General features: G+C 28.9%; 1 protein-coding gene across 3 annotated transcripts in view; it reads right to left on the reverse strand.

The window, feature by feature from the left end:
- Positions 1–239: 239 nt before the first annotated feature.
- LOC135951473 (pseudouridylate synthase RPUSD2-like) overlaps positions 240–20,802 on the reverse strand; it is a 196,701-nt gene continuing 176,138 nt past the window's right edge. For 2 of the 3 annotated variants that reach the window (XM_065501129.1, XM_065501127.1), the window contains exons 3-12: positions 14,710–14,802; positions 14,474–14,561; positions 14,155–14,377; positions 11,433–11,520; positions 9,978–10,198; positions 8,897–9,087; positions 7,056–7,286; positions 6,755–6,987; positions 6,518–6,673; positions 240–509 (exon numbers count right to left, since the gene is read on the reverse strand). In XM_065501129.1, coding sequence (XP_065357201.1) covers positions 441–509; positions 6,518–6,673; positions 6,755–6,987; positions 7,056–7,286; positions 8,897–9,087; positions 9,978–10,198; positions 11,433–11,520; positions 14,155–14,377; positions 14,474–14,561; positions 14,710–14,802 — 1,593 coding nt within the window. In that variant the 3' untranslated portion in view covers positions 240–440. The remainder of the gene's footprint in view (positions 510–6,517; positions 6,674–6,754; positions 6,988–7,055; positions 7,287–8,896; positions 9,088–9,977; positions 10,199–11,432; positions 11,521–14,154; positions 14,378–14,473; positions 14,562–14,709; positions 14,803–20,802) is intronic. The other variant, XM_065501128.1, reaches the window with a different exon arrangement.

Here is a 20,802-nt window from a genome sequence, read left to right on the forward strand (position 1 = left end):
AATTTTTCAGAAATCGAAAATAAATATATACCAATTGAAACATAATGAAATACATTAGCGTTTTTTTAGCAACAGTTAACAACAACAGAATACACTGATATATTTTGTATAGATAAACAAGTGTATTGTGCATAGTTTAAGCGTAAAATTAATTTTTTGGGTTTATATAACCCGACAAATTAATTTTGAGTTGTGTCACTTTTGAACTGGGTGTGTGATATGAAATAAGTTTATTAGTATTATTCATATAAGGTAGACAAATTTCTAGATGTACATTTATTTATCATTTCTTTGTGCTTTTTGCAAATAACTATACAAAACTATTTTGTAATAAAAATATAATTTGCTAATTTAATTTTTTATTTATTTTTATATTGTTGTATTTCTACTATGCATTAATATGTGTCTGTTTATTCTTTATAAAATCCATACATTTATTCTTAATCCGTTTCAATCCAATCGGCACTTCCCCAGTTTGGTAGCATGGTTTCATATTCCCATCCAGGACCCTAGAAAAAATAAACAGTAAGCAGAACTTTGTTATACTATGTATATTATATGCAAACTAATTGAAATATATTAACATTAAACAATTACAAGAGATTTGTTGGACTAACATATCGTCTCCTTAATAAAAGAATAGTGTATAATTTTTTTGGCCATTTCGAAATAATTGAGTTTAAAATGTTTGTGTTAGTAGACATCTAGAACAAAAGTAATATTTCAATTGATCTTTTGACCCACTTTGTGGAAGTAGAATTTCACCAAATTTTGACCATATATAGAATCAGATATGTAGATTCTTATTATCCAAAAATAATGGTGTAGTCGCTTATACACTATTGATTTATTGAGGGGACGATATATTCCATATTGTGATGTTACACTCATAAAGTGAACATTTTTCAAACATTTTGAAAAAAAAAACCTAAAGAATTTATATTACATCCGTATTTGTATTTCCTATGTAAAATAAGTATTTTTTAAATTACTTAAATTTTACATTAAAAATATTATGTAAAATAAGTATTTTTTAAAATCAATTATCTATATACATATGGGGCATTTCACGTCAAGTGAACCAACTTTTGACCCTAATAAAAGATTTTAGACTCATTCATTAAAACGTACTACCTATATGATCTTAAAAAACTATTTATTGTCATTCTGAAGACATACGGAAATCAGTTTTTTAGAAACAGCGTTAAAGTTAAGACGTGTGTTATTTACATAAATACTTACAAAATTCAAAATGTCTACGACTTCTAAAAAGGCTAAGGTTGAAAATGAAATTTATTCGTCTTTTTGTTTTAATCCCTTTAACAAAATGAAGCACAGATCATCAGATAAGCGAAATATTTCCGACGGCTTATTAAAAAAATTCCCTACGCTGTCAAAACGATTGAAAATTTGTGGATCATGCAGGAAAGAACTCGGAAAGTTGAACGAATTACCGAAGTTGAAGTTATTCCAGATGAAGACAAAAGTAATTCCGAGAATGAAGACAGAACTGTTGATGATGATGGTTATTCTAACTTTTCAAATTCAACGAATGAGTGTCGAAACCAATACCATAAGGATGCAGTAGAAGTTCTTGAACAAATAAAAGAGAAATACAAAACGTCACAGAGTGAAGCTGAAAGAATTCAACTTCTCACGCTTGCTCCAAGAACATGGAGTTCTGCAAAAACAATGACTGAGTTTGGAACGTCTCAACGAAAAGCAAGAATTGCTAAACAATTGGTTGCTGAGCATGGGATTCTCACACTCCCAAACAAAAAGAAGGGAAAAACTTTGGAGTGCGATACTAAATCTCTAATAACTCAGTTTTATCAGCGAGATGATATGAGTCGCCTGATGCCAGGGATGAAAGACTGGATGTCTGTACGAATCGATGGCAAGAAAGTTCAAATGCAGAAGAGAATGGTTCTCTGTAACCTAAATGAATTATTCGCAACATTTCAATCTGAATACGAGGATGTCAAAATTGGATTCACAAAATTTACACAACTGAGGCCAAAACATTGCGTTTTGGCAGGAAGCAGCGGAACTCACACAGTATGTGTTTGTATTTACCATGAAAATGTTAAATTGATGTTGAAGGAAATCAACTTAAATTACTTAAAAGATGATTCATCAGAAGATTTACACCATAAATTGACTATGTGCCCTAATGCTACAACTTCTTGCCACTTAGGTGAATGTTCGAATTGCCCGGAAACCACATCCATCAAAGAAAATTTAATCAACTCTTTTGATCGAGAATGTATTGAGGAGTTAAAATTTGAATCTTGGCTTCAGACTGAAAGATGCACACTGAAAACCATAATTTTAAATGTGGATGATTTTGTGGAAGAACTGTGTAGAGGATTGCTAAATTTGAGAACCCATGACTTTTTAGTCAAAGAGCAGTGGTCATTCTTCAAGGACTTGAAAACACATTTGAAGTCTGGTGAATTCATTATTTCATTTGATTTCGCAGAGAACTATAAATATGTTCTTCAGGATTCCATACAAGCATTCCACTTCAATAACGACCAAGCAACTATATTCACAGTAGTTATTTACTACATGAAAGAAGAAAACCTGGAACACAAAAGTATGGCAATCATATCCGACGATTTAAAACATGACACCGTTGCAGTTTATGAGTACCAGAAGATAATACTAAATTATCTAAAATCAAAATTTACAGTAGAAAAGGTATACTACGTTTCGGACGGAGCTCGTCAACATTTTAAAAACAAAAGTAGCTTCGCAAATCTTACAGCTCATGAAAAAGATTTTGGAATGCCAGCTGAGTGGCATTTTCATCCTACTGCTCATGGTAAAGGAGCATGTGATGGTATTGGAGCAAACCTCAAAAGAAATGCAGCGAAGTATAGCCTCCAGTGCTCTCATCAAGATCGCATCTTAGATGCGACTGCTTTATTCCATTGGGCAAAGAATTATTGTAAAGAAACTAAAATAGTTTTTAGTAGCAAAGATGATCATGAGGAAACATTGAAAACACTAAAGAGCAGATTCCATGCTGCGGTAACAATCGATGGCACTGCTCAATACCATGCTTTCATACCGCTTGTCGATGGAAGACTCAAATTAAAAAAGTTTTCTGCATCTACTCAATGCGATTTCTTTCCAAAGCCAAAAAAGAAGCCAGCATCGAAATCAGTAGCTGAATCTAATAACGCCAAGAAAGGATTGACAAAAAAAAAGCAGCTAATAAAGGTGACAAATAAGGAGGATAAAAGTATGGATATTTGAAAATTTAAAAACTTCATAAATTAAGTGTAAAAATAGTTATTATATAAATTGATCTATTGTGATTAAGATTAAATTTTACTAAATTATTCATCTTTTTATTATTATTATTAAATTAATTATTATTACAAATAAATAACAAAATTAAATTATTCAACATTTCCATAGAAAAAGAGTGATTTTTATTCCTGAGGTTAACATATTATGAGTATTACAGTATCGAGGCTATGAAATTTTAGTTGGGTATGTTACATACCATCGGAAAGGCTAATGTGTCTAGTTTCTCTGCGTAAGTTTAATTTTTAAGGTTTACACACAAATATGAAAAAAATTAAAATAGTGCAAATTTAAAAACCTTTGTCTTGAGTTACAAAACATTTATTTTGATAGATATCCCACTCGCATCCCACTAAGCGACCAAAAAGGTTTTAAAGGAAAAGACCTAAGCTTTCTTTTGAGAAAAAAAAATTAATAAAAAAAAAGAGTCCATTTTGGAAAAAAAAAGTCAAAAACGTTTTTGATTTTTCAAAAAAAAGTAAAAAATTGTATGTCTTGAGTTACAAAACATTTTTTTTATAGATATCCCACTCGCATCCCACTAAGCGACAAAAAGGGTGTTAAAGGAAAACACATAGGCTTTCTTCTGAGCAAAAAAAAAAATTAAAAAATGGGTCCATTTTTTTAAAAAAAGTCAACAAAGTTTTTGATTTTGCAAAAAAATTCAAAAATTTTAAATCTTGAGTTACAAAATATTTTTTTTGATAGATATCCCACTCGCATCCCACTAAGCGACCATATAGGTCGCTTAGGAAAAGACCTAAGCTTTCTTAAAAAAAAATAAAAAAAAAATAAAAAGGGCCCATTTTGAAAAAAAAGTCAAAAATATTTTTGATTTAAAAAAAAAAAATCAAAAATATTTTATTAAATTTTTTTAATTTTTTTTCGAAAGATTGCATAAATAGCTATCTAAACTATTTGGGACACATTTTGCTAAGAACAATAGGTAATAAGTTATATGGATAAAAAAAAAACACCTGTTTGGCCAAAATGTCAAATGTTGACCTCCTATAACTCAGAGAGTTCTTGACCGATCTTGTTGAAAAATGGTGTCCAAATTACTATCCAATAGAACTAACATTGGTGCAAATTTCATCGCGATCGGAAGACATCGATTTCAAAAGTTGGTTCACTTGACGTGAAATGCCCCATATATAAAAATGAAATGGTCCATGTATGTAATGCCAACACGTGAGAACGGCTGGAGCAATTTGGCTGATTTTTTTCGGGTAAAAGTCGGACATTTTTTTTTGAGCCCAGTCAACTGTAATAAAAAAGCTCCCTAAGGTATGCAGTACAAATTTAGATATTTTATTTGCAAATAAATAAGAACAGGCAGGTGTATGTGGGTTGGAGAAACTTGACGAACTAATATTAGTAAAAGCTACCGGGCGAAGCCGGGGCGCTCAACTAGTTAAATATAAAATTCGTTTACACAGACAATATAAAATACTGATAATGATTAAAATTAAATAATAGTGTTGTTGTCCATACTTTATATGTATATAACACATATGTATAGGAGAATCCATATCAAAACGGACAGAAAACTGTTATTTTCGGATTTTAAATCTTCGATATTAATAAAATTTACCACACATATTCCAAAGGGTTCCTCAAATCAATGATTTTTTCATCGGAAACCCATTTCATTACAAAAATATCGCGACTTGAAAAATTTGTTAAAATTGTCTGAAATTATATACACATAATTGCCCATAACTTTGAAACTACTCAAAGACCAGCATAATTTTGTACTCCATTTTAAAGCCAAATATATTGTCCTCCGATCTAGACAATTTTAACAACTTTTTCAATTTTCAAATCGCGATATTTTTTAAGATCGGAATGCGTTTCCATTGAAAAGTCACTGATTGGATATATTATGTAAGTGGTAAATTTCATTAAAATCGGAGATGCTGTCCGCTTTCACATGGATCTTCCCACATTTTTCTTACATTTGTTTAAGACATTTGAGATTTTGGCATTGATTCTACATTTTACAATATCAAAATCTTGTATTTCATCTTATTGAATACGCTTTGGACTAGTTCACATAAATAGAAAAGTATTTTGTCAGTGCAATATATGTATGTGCATTAGACCTGCCCTTTTGCTTTGGTTGGGTCTCATTTTGTTCTTCAGTATCTAAAACTAACTTATGCAAAAATTTAAAGCAAAATTGCAACATGTTTGAAAAACAAAAAAAAAGTTATTATTTTGCAACTTTCAATCGATTTCCGGTATGTGTCTTCATAGGATTGAGTTCGAATCATGCATCAGCTAGCCTAGGAAATAAGATCCAAAGTAAATATATTTTTTAAGGGCAGATTTAAAGTAAATATCGCACTTAATCAACAAGAGGGTATTAACTCAAAATTTTAAAATTTTCAGTAGAGTTCAAAAACTGTTTGTGGTTACATTTTAAGAGAATTTGAAAATCCGAATACATCACAGTAAGAAAATTCCATTTGAAAATATATTTACATTAAGGGTATTCATTTAAAAAAAAATGGAAAATTACACTCTGATTTTTTATACTTTTAGACAACAAACATAAAGAAAAAAAATCCATTTTTTGAAATGAATAAGAAGGGCACACTTAGAAAGGTGACTGCGATGAAACAGCTGATTATTTTTTTATTCAGTTTGAATTGTCAATTCACTTGTGGTTGTTGTGGCGAAAAATACAATAAACCCAAAAGCAAAAACAACAACAGGCAACTTTGACAGTTCACCTACTTTTTAACAAAAACAAAGTACCTGTTGTTTTTGTATTGTTGTAGTGATGCAGTCACCTTTCTAAGTGTGCCCTGTGAATAAGGGTTTTTCTTTTAAATTATTTCAATTGCACAAAAAATCTATTTTATGTGTTAATACCACTTTTCTTAAACTTCTCGATGTTTTTTTTGTATTATTTTATCAACAAAACAGTATCAACTCAAAATACAAACAAATTTAAATAAAACAATTTGATTACTTTCAACTTGAATACAGGCTCAAATCAAAATACTTAATACCTTTTTTATGAAAATATACGATGCATTTTGAACTTTTGCATTAACTCAAAATAATACCTTTTTGTTGATATAACGGTCACTACCCTCTTCAATTTGTAAATTATGTATATTTTCATTGAAATTTGTTTTTTTATTGAAAAAAAAAAAAAAAAAAACGGAAAATAACTTTAATTACACACCTTATATTTCCATGCATGCAAATACATAACAAGGTCCTTTGGTTTCGGATCTCTGTAGCGAACTTTACATTCATAACAGTGTTTATCTGAAGTCATTTTTTCAGCATTGAATGCCATGTCTGGAGCCTCGTGACCAGTTTGTGTAGCAACTGTTACCTGTAATATTGGATTAAATAATAAAGAAAAATATATAAATAAACATATAGAAAATTTTTAAACATTCACAAAGCCACCCACTTCTACCTTGATGTGAGAATATGAATCATTTTTCTCATACACTTCATTGCTATTGTTAGTATCGGCAATTGTAAGATTGCTAATGTCTGAAGCATGCGTAATTTTAACTAGTTCCACTTCATTTACATTTTTCAGAAGTTGTGCAGCAGGGTCCGCAAGACGTGGACTGTTGGGGCATGTTGGTGAAGTTTCACGAGATGTAATTTCCGAATCGTCATCACTTAAAACATGTCCTTTAAATGCGTACAAAAATTAAATTATTCATACGGCATTAATTGATTAAAATGTATTTTATATATACCTTTTGTTTCGCTTCCTAAGCTTATAGTGTCAACATCACAGTCTCCTTTAATAGTTTTAAACATTGATATATCAGAGTCACCATCGATACCCAACCAATTTTCAGCATTATGAATATTGATTAAATCACGCACTAGCTCTTCGTCAGTTTTACCACCAATATCACCACCTTGGCCTTTAAGGGGTCCAAACACTTCATGATTATACAAAGGATCGTTAACAACAGGAAATCCTAAAAGATAAGTAGAAATATATATTTATTTTAAAATAATTATGGTGTGTGGTTGTAAACTTCAAAGATAATTTTAAATTAAAAACACATACTAAACAGAGAAGATTTGTGGAATCAAAAATGTGTTAGATAATAATTGTATTCCGGACCGATATCTTCCTCCTTAGGGTATCACAAAGGGACCAATTCATGGACCCAAGTGAGTTGGTAAATACTGGCTGCCTTCTTAACCTAGCCTAAACATGTCGTCACTTTCCATTCGAAGTGAAGTGTGTTGCGTTTGTATGAATGGGAGCTATTTCTAAACTGCTCCATACTCCGTGCAACAAAGCAGAATTGGGTGTTCTTTAAAAAAATTAAATCACATAAGTAGCAGTCAGTTAAAATTGTGATTGTGATTACTAAAAATGTCATCACTTATTAGTTTAAATTTCAATTTAGTATTACAAAATTGAATGAGGAAGCCTACTTCCTAAGCAATTGTACATTACGATTCATTATAAATGCCTTTCTAAATTCGTCAATAATTAAACACTTAAAAATATCACACAAAACTGTTTTTAAATATGATTTGGGAATTTAAATATTTAACATCAATTTAAAATGTTATAAGATTAAAGAGTTTTTAGATTAAATATAGAAATAAATAAGAAATTAAATATACCTTTGTTTTATTAAAATGTATTGTACATTTGACTTTTTTTCTATACTTTTTTAAAATATCTTCCACAATGCATATACCAAAAAATTGGTTTCACCACTGATAGAACGTAGTCGATTAATCAAACTTGCATTGGTTCTATGCAATCATTCAAATGAAGAGTCGTATATTTAAATATTTGCATAAACAAACAATCTCCAATGACACCGACTTCATCATCAGATGAACACCTGAATGACCTACTTCATTGAATTATTGTTTATTTATTATCAGATTTTGATGAAAATTCAGAGAAATATGGTAATATATCACATATTGAAATTGGAGTTTTAAAAATTGTATAAAATACAATTAATAACTCAAAATTTTTTCAAATTCAGTATCAGTACAATATTGCCTTTGTATATCACTAATTTATATGTTTGTAAAGTACTTTTGAAAATTGTTTTATTGTATAAAAAACTATTTTTTTAACAATCATACCGATTAAGAAATGTTTTGATATTTCATTACCTTTAGTACTAAAAATTATAATTCTAAAAAATTCACTAGCATTAAGTGATAATTATATTATTTTACATTAGCAATGTTCCCAAATAATGCCAATGAAACATCAATGCCCATCAAGCTTATTTTGTAACCCTCTTATTCATAATGAATTTTTAATTTTATAAAAGGTTTATAAAACAGATTTTCCATACAAAATTTGTTTTATAAACCTGTAATAATGTGCTGTTTTTCTATAGCAAACGATTGCTTTGAGTGGAAATTTTACATGTGTTTTGGTTTTGTTACAATAACAAAACACATGTTAAATTTCCACTCAAAGTACTTGTTTGGATTGGAAAAACAGCACATAAATTTAAAAAATTGATTATGAACAAGGCCTTAAGTATTTACATTATGTATGTGAAAATTAGCTTATATAATAAACAGTTTTAAAACTTACCTAGATATTGTAAGTGGACACGAATTTGATGCATACGTCCTGTTAGTGGTTTGCACAATACAACACTTGTTTTTCCATTGTAAGAAATTTTCTGAAATGTTGTTGTACAATCCTTGCCCTTTGGTGACACTTTACAGACTCCAATTTTATAGCTAACAACTTCAATTGGTTCGTTGCATTCGATAACTCCCCTGTGAACAATTTAATTTTACATTCAAAAGACAAGTTTATAAAACAAACGAAATCAAATACATTCAACTGCAATGCATTAGAGAACAACAAATTTAATGGAATAATTAAATAGAATTCACATTTTATATGTTGATAGCAAAATAGTGTGTTTATATGTATGTATAATGTGCTTTTAATTAGAAAGAGCAATAATTACATACATACATATCTCCCAATTACTTCAAGACTGTCATAAATAAAAAAAAATAATAAATTTTTTAGTATACTCTCACCTATGCTAAAAATATAAAGATATTCTCCTCTCAAGTGGTGAGTATACAATATATTGATATCCATTTTCTACAAAAGCATGATAAAATGATAATTCTACATCATTAACTCAATAAAACCGTTTTTGATTTATGACAGTCTTGAATTAAATGAGCGATATATACTTATAAATATGTAAGTACACAGGTACATATGTATATGCATGTAATAACTCAGCAAAAACATTATTTACCTAAGCCAGCAAGTAGTAAGTATTACACCTAATGAAAAACTACTTATAATTTGGCCGAAAAACTAATTACTGTGTGCTACACAACATATAACAATTCTGTTTTGTTGCAGTCCATAGAGTACGGAAATACGCGTACTTGGATGTAGTTTATTTTAGTGAAATAACGATATTCTTAAAGTTACAATATTAAAAAAAAATCGTAAGTTTCCAAGCTGTAGAAAAGTAAGTACCATTCTGCTAAATAAATTAATATGATGTGTAACGTTTACTCATTACAAAGTAATGTAATACATAAGTAGTTTTGGCTGTGAAATAAGTGAATTAGCATGTAGTATATTTATGATTCCTAATGCAGCATTGTCAATTTTACAAAATAGAAATACTTACTCTGGAAATTCACCTTCCACACGACAAATATACTCCTTTTGCACTTGCCTATTGCGGATTTGATGTTCCATTTGTCGTGCTTTTTTGGGACTGCGGCCAAATAAGAGAAGACCTGAAGTAAGACGATCTAAGCGATGTATTGTACGTAAATTCTTCAAATTATATTCTTTGGCCAATATAAAAACTACAGTGTTATGCCGATATCTGCCACATGGATGAACCTTTAAAGTAGATTTTTATATACAAAATTATTTTCATATTTGTATTACAAAATGCAGTGCATGTTTTATAACTAAAACCTAAAGTAAGTAAATAGGATAGAAATAGGCATTAAGCACACAATACAATGTGCAGTGTTATCGCATTGGAATGTTGCAAAGATAACACAGAACATTTTTAAATTGACCTTGATCAGACATTATTTATTCTATATAAATTTTATTCATGAAACTCATTTATTAATTTTAATTTAAGAAAATTAATAATATAATACAAATGGAATGAATGAAGGTTGGAATAAAATATTCAGACTTATTACGAGTATCGTAGTCATTGGCGTTGTCGTAATCCTTTTTATTTGGTATTATTTAAATTTTTCGACAACGACAAAGTAAAATATATAGAAATGTTGTGGTATTCGAAAATCGTAATACCAATTTAAAAAAAGACTTATTTTCGACCATGACAACGGCAACTACATTCGCCATAAGACTGATTACTTATGTGTAAATGTATCCGTCTTTGGAATTTACGAATTTAGTCGATGACTAGTTTTCGTTTCAGAGGTGTTACATATTTTTTTGTAAACGCATTACAATGCTATAAGTGATAGTACAACATTTTAGCAAGATTCGCAAAAATCTTTTATAAAACTATATGACGTTAATTTGGTTATTTTTTTCGTATTTTAGTAATGATAATAATTAATAACTTGTTCATAATTAAATAAAACAATAATACTCAATTCGTGAATACTGTTTTAAAGATTAAAATTTGTTTTATTTTATGATGATTTCTTCAGGGAAGTTTAAAGGAAATCGAAAAATCCATAAATAGTAATTTTTGTTAATATCCTATTGGATTATTATTTTTTTTTTCAAATTTACAATTATTATTTATATAGTATATAGGAACTGTTGGCATTTTAGGTCTACTAAGGGGTAACACAATTGGATTTAAAAATAAAATAATGTTTCGAAAAGAGTAAGTTATGTGTAGGATTTATTGGTGTGAACAATGGAACAACTTTAAATACATATGTCTGTATATGTAAGTAATAAATAGTTCAAATTTAAATCGTATGTAACTACAGTTATCAGGTATAAGTTAAGCGTTTTTATTAGAAAATCATCATAAAATAAAAAATCTAACTTTTTAAGGCAGCAACCCCCTAAACATACATATTTGTTAATTATGGTAAATAATAATAATAATGGCAGTCTTTAAGCCACTTACTGGTATAGATGCTGGTTTATTAACAACCACAATATCGTCGTCCATGTGTACTATTGTGATTGGTTGACTAGTAACTGGAACTTCATGTCTGTAAATACATATACATTTATACATATTATAAGTTTAAGTAAATATGAAATGGATGATTATATTTCATTTTTTACATATGATAATATAAATTAATTAATCATATTCTATTATTAAAATTAGAAATGTTTGGCTTAGATCTATAAATTATATATTGTTTATTCGTTAGAACATCTTCAAGTATTACATTAAATGAACAAACATATGTGCAATTATAATTACATATAGAAAAACCAGTGCAATTTGAAATATTTCTTTAATTTATTATTCACATCTTTTTATTATGCCCTTCAAAATAGAACTTATAATGTTAAATTGGTGAGTTTGTAGTTTTATAAAGTTTATATTTAGTTATAAACTCGATAATCACGACTACATTTCCAACTCATTGTGTATTCTATCCGAATTGTTATTAACTAACTCTATAACCGAATTGAATACAGCTATTTTTTTAATTTCAATTTTATTCAAATCAGTCTGAAAAATACAGCCAAATTATACTGTATGAGTTTTTATTTCGACTGCGGTTGTTTCATAATACCTTCGTTTTCAGTTTAATATTGATAATATGTAGGCGAGACTGATAAAAATTATTTTGATAAAAAAATCGGGATTACTATCGAAAGTAATGTACTGGATATACATATTAGTTGTATTGTATGGTGGGAGGCATAATACACAAGACAAAGCTCAAAGATGTGCCTCACTTGGCATGACCGCAACAATATCTACCGATTGATGGCAAATCCGTATAAATATTGTACAATTTACAACCTATTGCATCTAAGTTGTATCTCGTCCCATTATATAATGCAATACAATTTTATACAACACATAAAACATGTGTACCTCGTTTTATTTTATATAATATCGAGTATGAATGGATCAGTGATGGAAAAGTAGATACTAATATCGTATAATAATAATGATTTTGATTCAATACATTTTATTTGGAATTCAAATTTATACTATTTTTAAATTTTTAAAATTGTATTTTAATTTTGTAAAGTAAACTTGTATAATATTACATGTTAACTCTTAACGTTAGCAGCAAAACACAGATTAATTAAAATTAAAATTAATGTTTTTATTTTTACAATAAGTTTTTATCTATCAGTTTCTAATCAAAGGCTAGATATGTTTATATAACTATCTGGAGCAGCGTTTAAAATTTGGAGTTTGATATTTCACCATAAATTCTTATAGGGAAAATATTTACACTCGTTGCTCAGAGCTTATTTTTAAATATTATTAAGTCTGTTAATAATCGCAATGCAAGTATATTATATTAAAGAAATAATTCAAGGAGTATGTGATTTCCTATTTGATATTAATATTATTTAAATCAATATTTTTCTTGTCAAAATTTATAATTAGTGAAAAAAGATTTCAGAAATAACTCAACTTTAAGAGCCCATGTAATTTGTGTAATTATTGATTATGATTTTAAATTTTGTTGAACATAAATCATGAAAACTACAAGCTTTATTTAATGTCTTTTGTAAATATATTAAAAATTATAGATATTAAATAAATAAACATACAGTGTCTTATAACACACACTTATAAGACTATTAAACGTTTATGAATACAAATTTTTGAATATTTTCTTATTTACGACTTATAAAGCTGTTTCAAGTTATTCTGAATTAGACCGTGAATATTTAAATTATAATTTTAATCCATGACACAACAATATAAGGTACACTCAGTAGAAAATAAATTCTCAATTATACAATTCTTGTAACGTCAAACAAAAGAAAATATGAAAAAAAAATAAAAATCAAAGTTTGACGTTATAGGAGTAAATATTGAAAACTCTCCCTAGTGATTCTACCTTCTACAATTATTGTATCATGATTTTAATCCTTAAATCTTTTAAGTCCTCTAAAAAGGAAAAACTAAGTGAAAATGAAAAACTGAGTACGCATTTTTACTTCATTTCAAATCTAGTTTCATATATACATATATGGTATCGTTTAAGTGCAAAATTTCCAATTTGTGTAATAAATAAAAAAGGAAAATTTTTTTGTGAAATTTTGTTCATGTTTTTGTTGTATAAAAGTGTAAAAAAATCAGAGTGTAATTTTCCTTTTTTTATAAATTTTATTTGGTAAAATTGCTTTCTGAAAATGACTGTGGTTAAGTGGAAATTATAAGAATCACTATTTGAAATTTTCCATCACACGAAAATAAATAACTTTTTTTCACCAGGGATATACAAATGTTTTTATCGCATATTATGATATTAACCATATTCAAAAAACGACTTAATTGGGTATGTTTTTAATGTTTATATATGTAGCCGTGCCTTTTCCTTCCTCTTATCTCCTAAAAATTCCATCTACGTAAAACGAATATCATTTAAAATAACAATATTTCACTGTATAATTGATTAAAAAAAAGAAATACTAATACATGGTTATTGTAAAAAGAAAAACTTGTTTCTCATCGTTGAGTTTGTCTGTGTCGTATAGGTGTTACTTTAAAGTTTTAAAAATTTTATTTTTCTTCAAAGTATTTTGACCGAAACTGTATGTTTGTAGGAATCTGTTTACATACATACAAATATACACATTTTCTTAAGTATATAAATACATATTTGAATTAAATTTGATTAAAAATTCATACGTACCGATGAACAATATTTGCTAACAAATCATTGTGTTTTAGTCTGTAATCAACAGGCACTTTATCATAATTTACTGTTAAAGTTCCTGATTTGATGCAGCGTTCATACTCTTCAGCTGGATGTGCTCGAAATTCACGAGCGAATACATCTAGAATCTTTTCACCTACCCAACGTCCTTTGGTAAATGTTGTAAAAGTAAAATAATACGGATAAACCTTTCGTAATCCTTTAATCGAAAGATGATTATTAATTAATGGTCAGAAATAAATTGATAGTAATTGAACAATGTCAAAATAAATTAAAAGTTTACTAAATTTAATACCGTTTTCAATGTAGTACGATGTCTCGTGATACCGCTCATCAGTAAAGCCGGGTCTTTTAGCCTTCAAAGCCTTTGTTTCTAGTTTTGCCTGCAAATAAAATGTATTAATTATATAACAACTATCAATAGCTTGTATTATCGTTTTAAGAATTAGGTTTGAGTTGAATACATTCGCATGTTATACGAAATATTAAATAATATTTAATAATATTAAAATTTAATGTTTAAAAACTTACCTTTTTCAAATCTTTCAATTGATCGGAATCGTCAGCTTTTCTTTTTTCAGGATTCTGAATTTTTGGCTTTTCCTTATCATTGGGAGGCAATAACTGAAATGAAGAAAAAATATCAATTAAAAATAATATTATACTTTTCTAATCTTTTTTTTTTATAAAACATTCTTTTATAGAGGTCTCATGATATTTAATTATTGAAATTGTACCTAAGTTATTTTAAAACATAAACAAGTTTTTGCGCTTTCTTTCCAGTTTTAAATATTATTGGAAAAATTCAATGAAATATATCATTCGCTGCTTAAGCAGTAAGATCGTAATATTCTTAACACACGCTTTTCATTAAAACGTTTAACCCAAGTATTAGTTGACTTTTGTTTTGATCAAGTCACCTTTGTAAAGCATGTCAGTTATTATGTTTAATGTCAATTATGTTTATTTGTTGTTAATCTGATTGAAATGAGTGACCAGAAAAATGTGCGTACTAAAATTATTAATTATTATTTTCAACAAATCCCAACTTGGTCCCACAAAAAAGTTGGCCAAACAATCAAAGGTCTGCTATCAAACTGTTTCCAATGTTACTAAACAGTACCAGGAGAACTTGTCCGTTGATATAAAACCTGGTTCAGGTAGGAAAGCAATCCGGTTAGGTCAGTACTCGGACTATTTGGTACGAAAAGTCAAGGTCAATGCAGATTTAAAAGCATACAACAAGGCTCAAAAAGTTCCTGCCAGGAACTCTGCTAAAAATTTGGAGGCCAAAGACAGAGCACGGAAATTGAAGACACATTTTATACAAAAAATATACCTGCTGCATAATGGATGACGAAATGTACGTATGGAAAATTTTTCGCAGCTTCTGGGTCAATTTTTGTATGTTGCACATGCTCAAGGGAATGTTGAAGAAAAGTTTAGGACCCAAAAGTTCTTGGTATGGCAAACAATATGCGGTTGCGGCAAAAAAGCCAAACATTTGTTACAAAGGGCTCTATAAATTCCGAAATTTACATCAAGGAATGTTTACAAAAATGGATGTTTCTATTCATAAGACTTCTTAATGTGTCCACTTATTTTTGGCCTGATTTGGCATCTGTCACTACGGTAAGAATGGTCTTGAGTGGTACAAGAATAATAATGTGGTATTTGTATCAAGAGAGGCAATTCCTACAAACTGCCTTGTGTTGAGGCCAGTGGAGAGATATTGGACTCTTGTTAAAAGAAAATTGAAATTGGTAGATTTTAAACGGAAATGGACAACCTGTTCGAACAAAGTGACAAAAAGCATTATAAAAATCATAATGGAAGGGTTTTCGAAGGGTTTCATCATTAGTGATTAGAACTATAAAAATATTTTTTTTTTTGTAAATTGTAACAATAATTTCAATCAAATAAAAAAGATTTAAAACTGTAAGTTTAGTGTTTTCATTTTTATTAAGATATATGTATGTTAAAAATTTTTCGATCTCAGTCCTTAGGTAATATCATAAGGAAACCTTCTGCTCATTATGCTGTTCATAGGGGTAAAATAATACTGCAAATGAGACATTTACATCTGCATGTAAATACATATATGAGTCAACTTTTATTTCACTGCAGACATAACCACATAATTTTAATAATAAACTAATTAATGCAAATCAATATGTTGATGGATGAATTGATCAGTATTTATTTGATGAATGAATGCCTCAGAAATCATATAAATATGTACGTATGTACATATTTGTGTTCAGCATGAATTTATTAACTTATGGGAAAAAACTTTGGTCTAGACTGGCGAACACAAAACGGCCCACGCCACACCGTGCATTCATATTCTGATGATCATGAAAATAAATTTTATTAGTTTTTTTAAATTTATTAAACACTTGTTGAATAACCTATAGTTTCACACGTGATTTCAAATAAAAATAATTCAGACCACACTTTTCATAGTTTGTTGTTTTTCTATTCACAAGAAATTGAGTGATATTTTCATTTTTTTTAGTTCTAGAAAACACATAAAATTTGTTGACATATTTTGTGTATTAATAAATTTAAAGAGATGGTGTAAAGATAGGTATATAACATAAAATTATATATGAACATAGATACATTCGTACATACAATATATGACCATAGTATGTAGTACATATGTATAAGTACATACATATGTAGGTAAATACATAATTATACTTATGTATTCAAAATACATATAATATGCATACACTGAAAATAATCTATATATGACACATTTTTCTTTTAGAAACATTCATTGTCCCCTGTTTTTTTTTCTATATAAGAAAATTTCGTATTTAACCAATTATTACAGTTTCAGTCAAGTGAATTAAGGGGAAGACGGACATACCGCATCGATGGCTGAGTTGAAATACAAATTTGTGTGCAATTAAAAACATTATTTGACTAACAACTTTTTTAGTGCTCCACAATTTATGTATTACGCGTAGGTACATAATATAAGTCATGAATATTTTTTCAGTGTAGACATTAAAACAATATTTGGCAAGTTATCAAATGTTCTCCTGGTTTATATTAACTACAAAAAATAGTTGTCAATAGTAGACCAAACCATTTGCTACTTATTATACAGGGTGGTGTAGGATTAGCGGAGTTCACTATTAAGTGCGAATCATTGCAAATGCAAAATTGTATAGGTTTTTGTGTGTATTTTGTTATTGGATTACGGTAAAATTTTGCATTTGCAATGATAGTGAACTCCGCTATTATTTTTTCTTTGTTTTTTTCAGAATTTTGTTAAAAAGACTTGGGGAAAGAATAATTAATAAAGTTATGAAAAATATGTTAAAAAGAACACGAACATGTTAAAAAGAACAAAATTAATAATAATCGCATAAATAAAAAAGTTATGTCAATTCATAATCCAGGAATTCGAATAAAATTTAAAAAATTAAAAAAAAACAATTCGAAATCATTTTTTTTTCCAAAAAATTAAAAAAATATACATATTTGGAAAAAAAATAAATTTTGATTACCTAAATATATTTAAAATTTTTATTTTGAAGTATAATTTGGTGAAGGGTATATAAGATTCGAATATAGCTCTCTTACTTGTTATATACAGTGGTGGCCAGCTAATTAGGGACAAAATTGTTTGCTAAATTCCATGTGACTCTCAATTAATTTTTCAAATATTTCAACAAATGTATATGCAAAAGGACTGTTGTAACAAAAAAGTGTATTTTATTCAGCTGTGTCAATTCATTCATATTTACCACGAACACATACAGTTTTTCTACAACTTGACCAAAATTTTATTTTTTAAATAAACATATTTCCTAACTTTTATATAATTATATTTTCATTATTAGAATATATTTAGACCAAATTTCGTACTTTTAATTCCATTTCATTCGGCCATATCATGTTATTAACAGCGGATGATCACTGATATCCACATATTTTTGTCAATATATGTATATTGTAAAGCTTTTTCCAAAAATTTTTGAACAACTAAAAATAGTAACAATTAATTTCATAACCTTTTGTTTTGGCACTTTCGCACTTAAAATTAAATAAATACAAAAAATTCAAATATTTGTCTCTAAATAGCTGGCCGCCACTGTATATATAGATGAAATATCATTTGTTTACAATTTATTTTAATTTAATCTATTAGTTTTTGTTTTGTTATATCGTTAGCTTAGTATGCAAACGTGCTAAGGACTGGGATCGCAAAATTCTTAACACACGTTTTTTATTATAACTTTTAACCCAAGTATTATTTTATTTTTTTTGATCAAGTTACCTTTGTAAAGCATGATTAATGACAATTATATTCATTTGTTGTTAATCTGATTAAAATGAGTGACCAGAAAAAAGTGCGTACTAAAATTATTAAATATTTTCAACAACACCCAAATTGGTTCTACAAAAAGTAGGCAAAACAATCAAAGGTCTGCCGTCAAACTGATTCCAATGTTATTAAACAGCAGCGGTAGAACTTGTCCGTTCATACAAAACCTGGTTAAGGTAGAAGGAATGATCCACATGATGTTTCTAAAGCCCAAAAAATAGAAAGCATTTTCAAAAGAGCTCCCAACACCTCTGGTATGAAAGCAGTCCGGTTAGGTCAGTACTCGGACTATTTGGTACGAAAAGTTAAAGCCAATGCAGGTTTAAAAACATACAAGGCTAAAAAATTTCCTGACAGGAACTCTGCTAAAAATTTAGAGACCAAAGCCAGAGCACGGAAATTGAAGTCAAATTTTACACAAAAAAATATACAGTAGATCAATTTAATAACCGGACAATTATCCATTTTTTAATTAATTTCTTTTTTAATGTGAACAGATTTTTCTAAAAACAGAAAACCCTTCTTAATTTCTTAATTCATCTTTATATTGCATATTTCACTTGTATTAACACCACAATAATATATGCATACCATTTTATAAGCGAAAAACTGAAGTCTGGTAAAATAAAATATCAAATTAATAATCGGACATGTGGCAACTACCATGCTTAAGTGTCATTTTATACCGGAATTCCCCGAACAAATTTAGTTGGCAATTAGCTGGAATTGTAAAAACCTTTATAGGGAGTTTTTTGAAAAAGAAAATTTTTAAATCTGTTGCAAGAGTTTCGAAAAAACGCGATATGAGCAGCAAACGTGTTCAAACATCGATAGAAGTTAGAGAGTTGATAATAAAACATCATCAAATGGGAATGTCCGTACGTGAAATTGGAGCTGCAGTTCAAAGAAGCCATTCCACAGTTCACGACATTATAAAGCGCTTCAAAACAAGCAATTCCGTAGAAAATAAGACAAAATCTGGGCAACCAAAAAAGTTTACTCCGTCTGATGAACGATGGATTGTTAATCAAGTAAAGAAAAATCCTAAACTCAGTGCTCCTAAATTGACAAAATTGGTGTCAGAAAGCTTACAAATAAGTGTCAACCCAGAAACTGTGCGAAATGTACTGCGTAAACACAATTTCCATGGTAGAGTTGCACGTAAAAAACCATTTGTAAATAACGTAAATCGGAAAAAGAGATTGAAGTTTGCTTCTGAACATAGAAATCATGACTTTTCGTACTGGAGTAATGTGCTTTTTACAGACGAAAGCAAATTTAACGTTTTCCGGTCAGATGGACAGGCGTACGTTTGGAGAAAGCCGAATGAAGAACTAAAGGCTTGTAATCTTCGTCCTACAATAAAGCATGGTTCAGGAAGTGTCATGGTTTGGGGCTGTATGTCCGCCACAGGACCTGGACAGCTAGTTTTTATAGATGGTATAATGGACCAGTTTAAGTATATCTCAATTTTAAGGGAAAATTTGGCTCCAAGCGCAGAAAAATTAGGCATTTCGGAAAACTTTATATTCTATCAAGACAATGATCCGAAGCACAAAGCGCATAACACACGTATGTGGTTGCTGTATAATTGTCCTCATGTCATGGAAACTCCCCCTCAGTCACCAGACATCAACGTTATAGAGAATTTATGGGCTTATTTGGAAAATAAACTAAAGTCTCGGACAATTTCAAACATCAGTCAACTAAAGATTGCTCTAAAGGAAGAATGGGAACATATTGATCCAGCTTACTGCAAAAAACTAGTGGAATCAATCCCAAAACGATTAGAAGCTGTCCGTAAGAGCAAAGGAATGCCCACAAAGTATTAGATTGACCAACAATATTAAATTTTAAAAGTGTCCGTTTATTAATTTGATCCAACTTGTTAACATATTATTATTTTGTTGTTGTTTCTCTTAGAATTGAGATTTTTTTTGCAAGTTATGTTAACGTTTTTATTAGCCAAAATTAAATAAATTAATTGCCTTAATAATTTTTTTAGTTTGATGGAAAAATCGTGTGTATTTGCTCAAAATTATTATTACTCGTTTCTGTCCGATTTTTAAGTTGAGCCACTGTAAATATATATAATGGATGATGAAACGTACGTATGGACAATTTTCGCAGCTTTCGGGTCAATATTTTTATATTGCTGATGCTCGAGGGAATGTTGTAGATAAGTTTAGGAACCAAAAGCAGACAATTTTTCCAAAAAGTTCTTAGCATGGCAAGCAATATGCAGTTGCTGAACTATTTGTAAAAAAATAATGCTTCCA

This window comes from Calliphora vicina, chromosome 2 (genome assembly GCF_958450345.1).
Source record: "Calliphora vicina chromosome 2, idCalVici1.1, whole genome shotgun sequence".
NCBI lineage: Eukaryota > Metazoa > Arthropoda > Insecta > Diptera > Calliphoridae > Calliphora > Calliphora vicina.